The sequence below is a fragment of the Lampris incognitus genome, chromosome 5, assembly GCF_029633865.1.
Source record: "Lampris incognitus isolate fLamInc1 chromosome 5, fLamInc1.hap2, whole genome shotgun sequence".
In the NCBI taxonomy this organism is placed as follows: Eukaryota; Metazoa; Chordata; class Actinopteri; order Lampriformes; family Lampridae; genus Lampris; species Lampris incognitus.
Genome location: NC_079215.1, coordinates 68469430 through 68481847, shown reverse-complemented (window position 1 = coordinate 68481847; position 12418 = coordinate 68469430). Strand labels below are relative to the sequence as shown.

Genomic DNA, 12418 nt, shown 5'->3' with positions numbered 1-12418 from the left:
AGGGACAATGTAGTACGGCCGATTCACCTGACCTACATGTCTTTGGACTGTGGGTGGAAACCGGAGCACCCGGAGGAAACCCTCATAGACACGGGGAGAACATGCAAACTCCACACAGAGGACGACCCGGGACCACCCCCAAGGTTGGACTAACCCGGGGCTCGAACCCAGGACCTTCTTGCTGCGAGGCGACTGCGCCACCGTGCCGCCCCTATTACTAGATTACGTAACTCAGAAAAAAACTGTTGGTAGATTTTTCTGGTGTCATTCACAGATCTTATTTAAGGCAACTTTTTTCATTATCCACCATCTTGTAACTACCGTACGTTACTACAAAATGACATCAGACTGGGCGACTTTATAATCTAGCAGCATCTTTACCTTGTATAACCAAGTACTCGCTTCATTGAATAAAGTAGTAGTGTCTCTATCTGGAATAAACTAGTATTCTCTTTTCCAATAATAATCTGGTACTGTCTCCAAGTAGAATAATCTGGTGCTGTCACTCAAAGGGAAATGGAGTTTGGTTTTGTCCTAGACAGGTGTGATTAGCCATATGGAACAAGCCTGCGAGTGCTGGGTTGTTTGAACAAACCCAGGAAAGGCTGCTCAAGTTAACTAAGCGTACTGTAAGTGTGACTGGCAGGTTAAACCACACTGCCCAACTTGGCCAATGGTGGTAAACCCACCGTGGGAGTCCTCGCAGGTTAGAACAAACACTCAAAACCAGGTCTGTTTGTTCACAGAAAACACTTCTTTGAGGTCCAATCAAACAAACAATAAAGCCTCATTCATTCTAAACTCCAAGCAGCAGGGCAAACAGTCTGCCCAGTGAACAGGTTCTGCTGGTCTGGTCTCTAACTAGAACCTTCTAAATAACAAGTACAAGGATTTCTAGTGACACAGACTTCTGTTGGTGAGTCCAAAATGAGCATGCACATGGGAGGGCTGTTTTATAGTTACATCTGAATACAGAGTAAACACAGAGTTGTAAAGACCAAAAGAAGAGTCCCAGAAGAGGTCTGAGCCACTGGAGACCTAACAGACCAAACTATGTCTGACCCTGATCAGGACTTTCTCTCAAAGAAAAATCAGTTCCAGCGCTGGTGCTGATCTGAATGCGTTTACCTGCTTCTCCTGTGTCGACTGTAGCGGTGACAGTCATAGGCATAGTGACCCCTCTCACCACACTCATAGCACTTATCGTTGGGGTCAAACGGTCGGCGTGTGGAGGGTCTGTCATACCGCGAACGGCGTAGCATCCCGGTGGAGAGCTCCACTCTCACTCGACTTCCACAGATCACCCTGAAAACAACACAGGCTCACAGACTTTGCCCCGACTTTGACTACAGGAAACCAGACAGAGAGGTTGCAGGGAGGAGCCACCTAATGTAAACCAGTCCTCAGATTAAAGATGATACGTTTAAATCCTGGGAGACTCGGAAGCAGACCAGCTGCCCAGTGCAGCAAAAGCAGAATACTCAGAAAGCAATGAAACAACAGAAAGCAAAACAGTAACACCAAACAAAAAGCAACAAAAAAATTAAGGTAAAATCAAGATAAGATAAAACAAGGCGACAAAAGACGCAAAAACACAGTAGCGAGAAAACAGAAGGGTGTTAAATGATAAAGACGGTAAAGATAAAAAGGCAGTAAATAAAACAAAAAAGTAAATATAAATACAATTAAAAGAAGAAAAGCAATAAAACAACAACATCACATAAAAGCAAGTCTATAAAAATAGTTTGTCACTGATTCTGCGAGTCTGATCTCCTCGGGCAGGTCGTTCCAAAGCTGAGGGGCCCCGACAGCAAAAGCTGGGTTACCATCAGATGTAAGCCTCGAGACTTTGGAGCCACCAAAGGATCTAAGGCTGCAATCTGGCTCATATGGGGTCAACATCGCTAACGTGTAGCTTGGGGCAAGGCCCAGACACACTTCAAAAGTGATCAGTAAAATCTTAAAATCAATCCTAAAACGAACAGGGAGCCGACAGACAGAGGGCAGGATTGGGGTGATATGATGTCATCTGTTAAGACCAGTGAGAAGCCTAAGCTGCTGCATTTCGAACAAGTTGGAGTTGAGAGACTGATAAAATCAGACCACTTCATACTTCACAAAAACCTGCTAACTAGCTGGTAAAACATCAGCTTCACACCAAACTGACTAAATATTTATCACTGCTTAGTGTTAGCATCTCACATTGTGGTTGCCATGCTCCGTGCCCTTCCGTTAGAGCCCTTAATAGTTTTCAGCCTGACAACTTAAAGAAACAGTGCTCACCCTACATGATTCCAGTTAGCATAATTCCAGTTAGCATAATTCCAGAGTCTCTTAATAACTATCGACCAGTCTTTTATGTTACAATGTTACAATTTCATTTAGCAGACGCTTTTATCCAAAGCGACATAGTACATCTGAGAGGTAACACAACACAAGCAAGGATCTAGTCAGGAGGCAACAATACAAGTAAGTGCCAAAAAAACAGGTTCAAGTCCGATAGGACATAGGTATCAACAGGCAGTGCACAAAGGCAATGTGCATAGAAGTGTTTTTTATATATATATTAATACCATCAGATGTGGAGGTGTTGGAGAAAGAGCTGGGTCGTTAGCTCTTCTTAAAGATGGAGAGGGACTCAGCAGATTGAATGGAGTTTGGTAACTCGTCCCACCACTGGGGAACTACAGAAGAGTCTGGCTAGTGACTTAGGGCCCCATTGTGGTGGAAGTGCCAGACGCTTTCCAGTGGCAGAGCATAGTGAGCGGGACTGAGTGTAGACCTGAATGAGGGAGTTCAGGTAGGCGGGAGCCGTTTTAGTTGCTGTTTTATAAGCGAACATCAAGGTTTTGAATTTGATGCGGGCAGCAACTGGGAGCCAGTGGAGGGATATGCATGCAGGGAGACCTGCCAGTAAGGAGTTGCAGTAGTCAATGTATGATATTACAAGAGCCTGTACCAGGAGTTGTGCTGCATGCTCAGACAGGTAGGGTCTAGTTTTCCTGATGTTGTACAGGGCAAATCAGCACGACCGAGCAATCGAGGCCACGTGAACCTTAAAGGTTAGTTGGTCATCAGTCATGACACCCAGGTTTCGGCAGACTTTGTGGGCATGAGTTGAGTTGATCCAAGCTGGATATTGATCTGTTGTAAGGATGGACTGGTAGGGTTAACAAGGAGCTCAGTCTTAGATAGGTTAAGCTGAAGGTGGCGTTCTTTCATCCATGCAGAGATATCAGCAAGGCACGACGATATCCGTGCAGAGACTGTGAGGTCATCTGGCGGCAATGATAGGAAGAGCTGGGTATCATCAGCATAGCATGGTATGAGAACCCATGGGAGTGGATGTTTGCACCAAGTGAGGTGGTGTATATTGAGAAGAGAAGGGGACCGGGCACGGTGCTTTTATCTTTCATTCTTTTTTAAAGTAGTAGAGAGTTGTACATCAGCAACTTTCAACCCATAAAGAAGAAAACTACATGAACCTTTTCAAGCTTTCAAGGCCTGTCACTCCACTTAAACTGCTCTGACCAGAGTGATGAACAAGCTACTCGCTATGGACTTTACTTCTGTGTTTCTACTATCATTATTGACTACTGCAACAGTTCATTTCTGCCATGTCTTTTCTCTCTCCCTGAATGGTGTCTTCTCCTGTGTATGTGCACGGTGTGACGCAAGTCTTCCCCGTGGGCATGTGTAGTCTGTGGCTGTCTCCTGGACACCGCGTGGCATCCTTCTCATCACATTTTTGTATATCTTATAAAACCACATAGTTGTGTTACCCTTACTAAATGTTGTATCCTTCTCGCTCTCTGATGTGTGACTAATGCATTTCTTTGTCTCTTGTCTCTTGTCTCTTGTATGTGAATGGTGTGATGTGAGTCTCCCCTGTGTGCATTTTTAGTCTGTCCTCCTGCCAGGTGTACATGGTGACTGTGTTCACGTGGCTCAGGTCCTAGGCTGTTCCGGGTCTGGACATTGCTTGGCGTCCTCTTTGTCTTGTTCCTCATATATCTATAATTCCATTATAATTCTCTTATCCTCTTTCAGTGTTGTATTGTGTAAATTGTGTTTTATTCTGTACACACAACATCCATTGCAAGTCTGTCCATCTTGGGAGAGAGATCCTCCTCTAGAGAGATCCCTCCTCTGTTTCTCTCCCCGAGGTTTCTGCCTGTGTTTTCTCCCTGTTAAAGGGTTTTTTAGGGAGTTTTCCCTTATCTGATGCAAGGGTCTAAGGACCGGATGTTGTCATGATGTAAAGCCCCCTGGGGCAAATTTTTAATTTATGATATATGGCGATACAAATAAAAGTGACTTGACACTGAGTCAGCCATGCTAGGCGCCAGCGGAAGTCAGTTTGACTACTGTGGTCAGAACAGCAGGTAAAACAGTACTTACTTGCCATCTAATCCACGGACTGCGTCTTCAGCGTCTCTTGGGTCTTCAAACTCCACGAAGGCGAAGCCTGCCGGGTTCCGGGCTATCCACACAGTCCTGAGGGGGCCATAGTATCCGAAGGCCCGCTCCAGCTCTCCCTTCCCTGCACCCGTCCCGAGGTTTCCCACATAAACCTTGCTCTCTAAGGCAGAAAAAACAAGGTTTTACATAAACAGGAAACTGGCTAAAGGTTCTACCATCATTATCACATGATACTAAATAAGAAGGGTATTATCATCATCTTCTTCTCCTTTCAGCTTGTTCCCTCTTTCTCAGGGGTCGCCACAGCAGACTTCTCAGTTTCCATCAGGACCCTGTGAGGGCACAGCATCAATGCTGGCCACGACCTATCCAGCATGGTCTTGTCAATCCACATACTGATTTGGCAAAATGTCTTGTCGGATGCCCTTCCTGACACAACCATCTACCCTATGGACGGGGGCACAGGTGAAGCACTGGATGCCAACAATACAGTGACTGCAGGTACCCCCACCCTTATAAACAATACAGTGACTGCAGGTACCCCACCCTTATAAACAATACAGTGACTGCAGGAGTCCCCACCCTTATAAACAATACAGTGACTGCAGGTGTCCCCACCCTTATAAACAATACAGTGACTGCAGGTGCCCCACCCTTATAAACAATACAGTGACTGCAGGTACCCCACCCTTATAAACAATACAGTGAGTGCAGGTGTCCCCACCCTTATAAACAATACAGTGACTGCAGGAGTCCCCACCCTTATAAACAATACAGTGACTGCAGGAGTCCCCACCCTTATAAACAATACAGTGACTGCAGGAGTCCCCACCCTTATAAACAATACAGTGACTGCAGGTGCCCCACCCTTATAAACAATACAGTGGCATAACGACCCAAACCAACGACCAGTTTCATATGCAAATATGGGTGTGGCCATTAACTGGAGTTACAATGGTCATGTGTACTGTTCACAGAGGATTGGGGAATGTTTGCAATCACAGCATTGTAAGATGGTGACATATTTACTCTTAGGCCCCGCCCACTCGGTTCAGGGATGGTTGCTCTCTGTCTCAGTTGCTTTCAACCCCCAAAACATGCTGCTCCAGAAGTTGGTCCACCCCAAGGTTCGGGTCCCCCAGCACAAACAGAGCAATATAGTGTAGCTGTTAAGTGCCAGGAGGACTGCCGTGACTTGTACATTGGGGAAACTAAACAGATGCTGGCCAAGAGGATGACACAACACAGGAGAGCTAACACGTCAGGCCAGGGCTCCACAGTCTACACCATCTACAGACCAGGACTCCACAGTCTACACCATCTACAGACCAGAGCTCCACAGTCTACACCATCTACAGACCAGGACTCCACAGTCTACACCATCTACAGATCAGGACTCCACAGTCTACACCATCTACAGACCAGGACTCCACAGTCTACACCATCTACAGACCAGAACTCCACAGTCTACACCATCTACAGACCAGAACTCCACAGTCTACACCATCTACAGACCAGGACTCCAGTCTACACCATCTACAGGCCAGGACTCCACAGTCTACACCATCTACAGACCAGGACTCCACAGTCTACACCATCTACAGGCCAGGACTCCACAGTCTACACCATCTACAGACCAGTGGCCACTCTTTCAGGGATGAGGATGTGCACATCCTTGATAGGGAGGAACGCTGGTTTGAACGGGGAGTCAAAGAGGCCATCTATGGGAAGAGGAAACAACCATCCCTGAACCGGGGGGGGGGGGATGCTAAGAGTACATCTGTCACCATCTTCCAATGCTGTGATTGCAACTATTCCCCAACCCTCAGTGAATAGCACACATGACCATTGTAACTCTAGTTAACGGTCACAGCAATGTGCATTTGAAACTTGTTGTTGGTTTAGCTCATTATTACCAGAACTCCTTCATATCCACACACCCTCCCACAGTCTAACATCCTCTTCTGCTCTCCAGCTCACTACACCATCGGCCCGCTGGACTACCACGGGGTCTAGAGCCTTCAGTTATTCTGCCCCCCGCCTGTGGAGCTCTCTCCCACAAGACCTTCACAACACTGACTCTCTTACAACCTTCACATCCCATCTCAAAACGCACCTTTTCAAACTGGCATATTCAGCCTGATCCACGCCGCACTGAGTTTTGTGCAGATGATGATTGTATACTTATCTGTTGTGTTAACTTTTTACTGTTTACCTGCTTTGTTTTGATTTTACGCTGTCTGATACAGTGCTGCTTGTTTTTTACTGCGTTCTGTAAGGTGTCCTTGAGTGCTCTGAAAGACGCCCACAAATAAAATGTATTACACTGGTCTACAAAAATATAGTGTTTTTTTTCTTGCATGGACTTTGGAAACTGTTTCTGGCTAATGTTGGGCTGCTGAACCCAAATCTGAGCTCAGATTTGCTCTGTCACATCAAGTTTCTGTGCTATCTGTGTGCTCCTTATTCAGGATTTTACAAAAGTTGACCATCTAGTCTGGCAATCTTGGTGGGGATAAAAATGACCCCTATTCATTTCCTAAGTAATTTCATGCCAGGCTGAGTGTTTAGTTATTCATTGTAATCATTTTTGCATCTATCGATCTTCCAATGCAACAGTGTTTTTTTAACTTCGAGTGTAAAATTGCTGTTTTCTCAAAAATAATGATTTTTCATAGTTCAAAAACCTGATGTGATAGGCAAAAACTAATGCCAGATTTGGATCCAGCACCCAAACGTTAGCTAGAATCCATTGAAAAACCCCATGCAAGAAAAACTGTGTTGACCAGTGTTACTATTATCATTATTGTTGTTGTTGTTGTTGTTGTGGTTATTATTGTTATTATTATTGTTTTGCCACTGTGTTGTTTATAAGGGTGGGGTATCTGCAGTCAGGTGAGACTGAAGAGGTCACTTAGATGATGATGAAACAGTGAACGTTGTGTGCAGATGAACTTATTCAACCTTCTGTGATGTAGCTGAATTATATTTAGTACCAAGGCCACTGAGTCGCCTCAGTCTCAGACACTCAAACAATCCATCTACTCATTTGTTATAAACAATCGAGCTACTCATATGTTATAAACTATCTACTCATTTGTAATAAACAATCTACTCATCTGTTAAATATACTATGTATTCATTTGTTATAAACTATCATCTACTCATTTGTAATAAACAATATACTCATTTGTTATAAACACTATATACTGATTTGTTATAAACAATCTAGCTACTCATATGTTATAAACTATCTACTCATTTGAAATAAACAATCTACTCATTTGTTATAAACACTATGTACTCATTTGTTATAAACTATCTATTATCTACTCATTTGTAATAAACAATATACTCATTTGTTATAAACACTATCTACTGATTTGTTATAAACAATCTAGCTACTCATATGTTATAAAATATCTACTCATTTGTAATAAACAATCTACACATTTGTTATAAACACTATCTACTCATTTGTTATAAACAATCTATTATCTACTCATTTGTTATAAACTATCTACTCATTTATAATAAAAATCTACACATTTGTTATAAACTATCTACTCATTTGTTATAAACACTATCTATTCATGTGTTATAAAACTATCTACTCATTTGTTATAAACACTCTACTCATTTGTTATAAAACTATCTACTCATTTGTTATAAACAATCTATACACATTTGTTATAAACTATCTACTCCCTTGTTATAAAACTATCTACTAATCTGTTATAAAGACTCTATCCACTCATTTGTTATAAACAATCTATCTACTCATTTGTTATAAACACTCTATCTACTCATTTGTTATAAACACGCTATCTACTCATTTGTTATAAAACTATCCACTCATTTGTTATAAACACTCAGCTCATTTGTAATAAAACTATCTACTCATTTGTTATAAACACTTTATCTACTAATTTGTTATAAACTATCTACTCACTTGTTATAAAACTATCTACTAATTTGTTATAAACACTATCTACTCATTTGTTATAAACAATCTATCTACTCATTTGTTATAAACACGCTATCTACTCATTTGTAGTAAAACTAATTTTTATAAAACTATCTACTCATTTGTTATAAACACTATCTACTCATTTGTTATAAACACGCTATCTACTCATTTGTTGTAAACACTATATCTACTCATTTGTTATAAACACTATCTACTCATTCGTTATAAACACGCTATCTACTCATTCGTTATAAACACTCTTATCTACTCATTTGTTATAAACAATCTATATCTACTCATTTGTTATAAACACTATCTACTCATTTGTTATAAACAATCTATCTACTCATTTGTTATAAACACGCTATCCAGTCATTTGTTATAAACACTATATCTACTCATTTGTTATAAACACTCTTATCTACTCACGTGTTATAAACACTATAGCTACTCATGTGTTATAAACACGCTATCTACTCATGTGTCGGCTTTGTGGTTTGATAAGCCCGTTGTGTACCCGAGGCTGCGTTTCCATGAGGTTTAATTACATGTTTATTACAAGAGACGAGCTTTATAATGAAAGTGGAACTGGCGCCCTCAAGAGGTGAAGCCGGGCCACTGCATCGCGTCTCACGACAGGAACGTGTGCTGGGTTCGCTCCGCTGCTCCGGCCGTCGGCGGAGCGCTACATCGAGCTGGTTCCGGACCAGGGGACATGTGGTTAGCCCAGTGTCTGCGGGTCTGAAGTGGACCGGACCGCACGAGCACCAGAACGACACGGCAGTTAGCCGCGCGGCGTTCTGCTAATTCAGCGGAAGGATGGGAAACTGTTGGGATGTTAATGAAAGCTGCGTTGCTAGTGAAAGAATGTGGTGGACCTGTGACGGTACCTCCGCCGTGCCGGCCGTGTCTGGGCATCTTCACCGGGTCCAATCACACACGCGCTGCTAGCCGCGAGCTCGATTATGCTAATACCCAGTGCTTCTTCTTCTTCTTCTTCCTCGTCTTTATTGGCGGTTGGCGAACAACGAATTAGCACATTACCGCCACCAACTGGTATGGAGGGTGGGTCAGAAGGCCTGTTGGTTACACTACCCCCCCCCTCCCAAACCCCCTCCTCAAATCGTCCCGGCTAAATCAGTTACCGTAAGAGACTGAGATAAGGTTTCATAACACTCGTGTTGTCTGGCTGGTTCAGTATCACACAGCAACACACGAAGCGCAGGAACAGCGGAGCGCGTCCTTTACTTTCGACACATTTTCTTCTCCTTCTACACATGCGTAACTCACTGTACCCGGAACACATTAACCAGTAGTGCCACCTAGCGGTCTCCGACGTAAACAGCGTTAACAGAACACAATGCATAGGGACACAACATCGTCCCCTTTTGAACAAAGAACACTTCTAGTACCTCAGATTAGAACTGACAGCGTTACACTCTGCATAATGCATGTGACCCAGTAACATCATCCACTTTTCCCTCCCCACATTAGTCAGAAGTTTTTTTTTTTTTCACTTTCCCATGACAAAGTGTCTGGTCCAGCGAGGTGGATTTCTAATCCTGGTAAACCTGAGCTGTTTACCAGAGTTAGAGTCAGGTGGTTTATCAGTCTCTGGTTTAGTACAGTCCATTGCTCTGTCAGAGCCAGTATCCGAGCTCAACTCTGGCAGTGCAGATAAGCGTGAGGCGTTCCAGATCCCTCCATCATCCAGCAAGTAAGTGTTTGTTCCTTTCTTTGTCACAACAGTCCTTGATTTTGTGAACTTCAGTTCTCCTTTCTTTACCTTCCATGGCTTCCTAATCCGTACTTTGTCACCGGACTGGAAATCGGTTGATTTGGCGTGTCTGTGAGCATCCGTGTATTCTTTCATCTTCACTTGTTTTTGCTTCACTCTTTCACGCACAGCGTGTCCATCGGAGGTACAGACATCTCCATCACCTGTAGCTTTGTTTTCATTCGTCGACCATGGAGCAGTTCTCAAGGGGATACCCCAGTCGTAGAATGTGGCGTTGCTCTGTAATCATTCCTGAGAACTTACCATCAGGTACGTTCTCACGAAGGATTTCCAGGGTTCTCTTTGGATTGATGCAGTGTGTAGGCAGTCTTTAAGGCTTCTGTTGAATCTCTCAACTTCTCCATTGGCTCTTGGATAATAAACTGGAGATCTCAGGTGTCTGATTTCCCTCTTTTTGATAAAGTCAGAGAACTGAAAGGAGAGGAATTGAGGTCCATTATCACTGATCAGTTCTTTTGGATTCCCGTCTCAAGAGAAAACAGTGGTCAGGAACTGGATGACAGTAGCTGTGTCAGCACGGGGAGCAAAGGCTACTTCAGGCCAGTTACTAAAGTAGTCTACCAGTGTTATGGCATATCTGCAATCAGCAGGTGCTATCTCAAATGGACCTACGATGTCCACGGAAACCTTTTCCCAGGCAGCAGCTGATAGAGGAACGGTTTGGAGTGGAGCATCATGAGTTACAGTCGACTTATCATTCTGTCTGCAGGTTGTACAGTTCTTAATCAATGTCTCTATCTGGGAGTCCATTTTGGGCCACCAATACAGTTCTCTGAGGTGATGTTTAGTGCGCACGTCTGTCTGTCCGTCCGTCCGTCCGTCCGTCTGTCTGTCCGTCTGCGAACAGAGAGCAGGATGGGAAATTATTTTTCTCATCTCTTGAAAGAATGTATTCTGACAGAACAGCAGATAGCGCCCCCTGATGGCCTGGCAGCCTGTCCAGGCTGTCTCCCCGCCTGCCGCCCAGTGGCTGCTGGGATAGGCTGCAGCATCCCGCCACCCTGACAGCAGGATGAGCGGTTTGGATAATGGATGGATGGGTGGATGGATGGAGATACGTCTCGTTTATTGTTGTTTTGATGTATGTCCCCATGGTTACAGGCCTTTCTCTTCTTCTCTGCCCGGAGACTTAGAAATGATTATATTTATGTATGTACCTTTTGATTATATTTATATACTGTAGCGAACTCGGGGGACAACTCAATCACAGGAACTGCCGCGGCCGGGAAACGAACCCGTATCGCCCGCACCGCAGGAGGCATCGCTAACCGCTCGACTAAAGGGTCAGACCCGCCAGCCAGCGGCCAGCGTGTCTCCTTATCCATGCACGTTACAGTACTTACATATGTACCTTTTGATTATATTTATATACTTACGTATGTACCTTTTGATTATATTTATATACTTACATATGTACCTTTTGTAGATCCCCCATGTATTTTATTTATGTATTCTGTCTACCTTTGTTTCTATAATGGAAATATTGTGCTGCGTTAAATGGCTCACGTCGCCTCTACCTGATTATCACCGCTAGAGGGCAGCAGCGTCTTGGAGGCGCCTATATACCAAGCCTGTAGAAGAGAAGAGAAGAGAAGAGAGACGGAACGTTTTAACAGACATAGCGTCGTGTTTCCGCCGGTGTGTGTTTGCTGAGGCACAGCGTCGTGTTTCCGCCGGTGTGTGTTTCTGGGACACCGCGTCGTGTTTCCGCCGGTGTGTGTTTGTTGCGACACAGCGTCGTGTTTCCGCCGGTGTGTGTTTGCTGAGGCACCGCGTCGTGTTTCCGCCGGTGTGTGTTTGTTGAGACACCGCGTCGTGTTTCCGCCGGTGTGTGTTTGTTGGGACACAGCGTCGTGTTTCCGCCGGTGTGTGTTTGTTGAGGCACAGCGTCGTGTTTCCGCCGGTGTGTGTTTGTTGGGACACAGCGTCGTGTTTCCGCCGGTGTGTGTTTGCTGAGACACAGCGTCGTGTTTCCGCCGGTGTGTGTTTGTTGGGACACTGCGTCGTGTTTCCGCCGGTGTGTGTTTGCTGAGGCACCGCGTCGTGTTTCCGCCGGTGTGTGTTTGTTGCGACACAGCGTCGTGTTTCCGCCGGTGTGTTTGCTTCCGCCGGTGTGTGTTTGCTGGGACACCGCGTCGTGTTTCCGCCGGTGTGTGTTTGCTGAGACACAGCGTCGTGTTTCCGCCGGTGTGTGTTTGTTGAGACACCGCGTCGTGTTTCCGCCGGTG

At 44.5% G+C, this 12418-nt stretch overlaps 1 protein-coding gene across 2 annotated transcripts in view; it reads right to left on the bottom strand.

Annotated features, from left to right (window-relative positions):
* The window catches only part of LOC130112521 (EGF-containing fibulin-like extracellular matrix protein 2), an 82687-nt gene extending 73147 nt beyond the window's left edge, over positions 1–9540 (bottom strand). The window contains exons 1-3 of one of the 2 annotated variants that reach the window (XM_056279924.1): positions 9283–9537; positions 4402–4582; positions 1129–1305 (exon numbers count right to left, since the gene is read on the bottom strand). In XM_056279924.1, the coding sequence (XP_056135899.1) occupies positions 1129–1305; positions 4402–4582; positions 9283–9310 (386 nt within the window). In that variant the 5' untranslated portion in view covers positions 9311–9537. Of the gene's footprint in view, positions 1–1128; positions 1306–4401; positions 4583–9282 lie in introns of both variants that reach the window. The other variant, XM_056279925.1, reaches the window with a different exon arrangement.
* Between the last annotated feature and the right edge of the window lie 2878 nt (positions 9541–12418).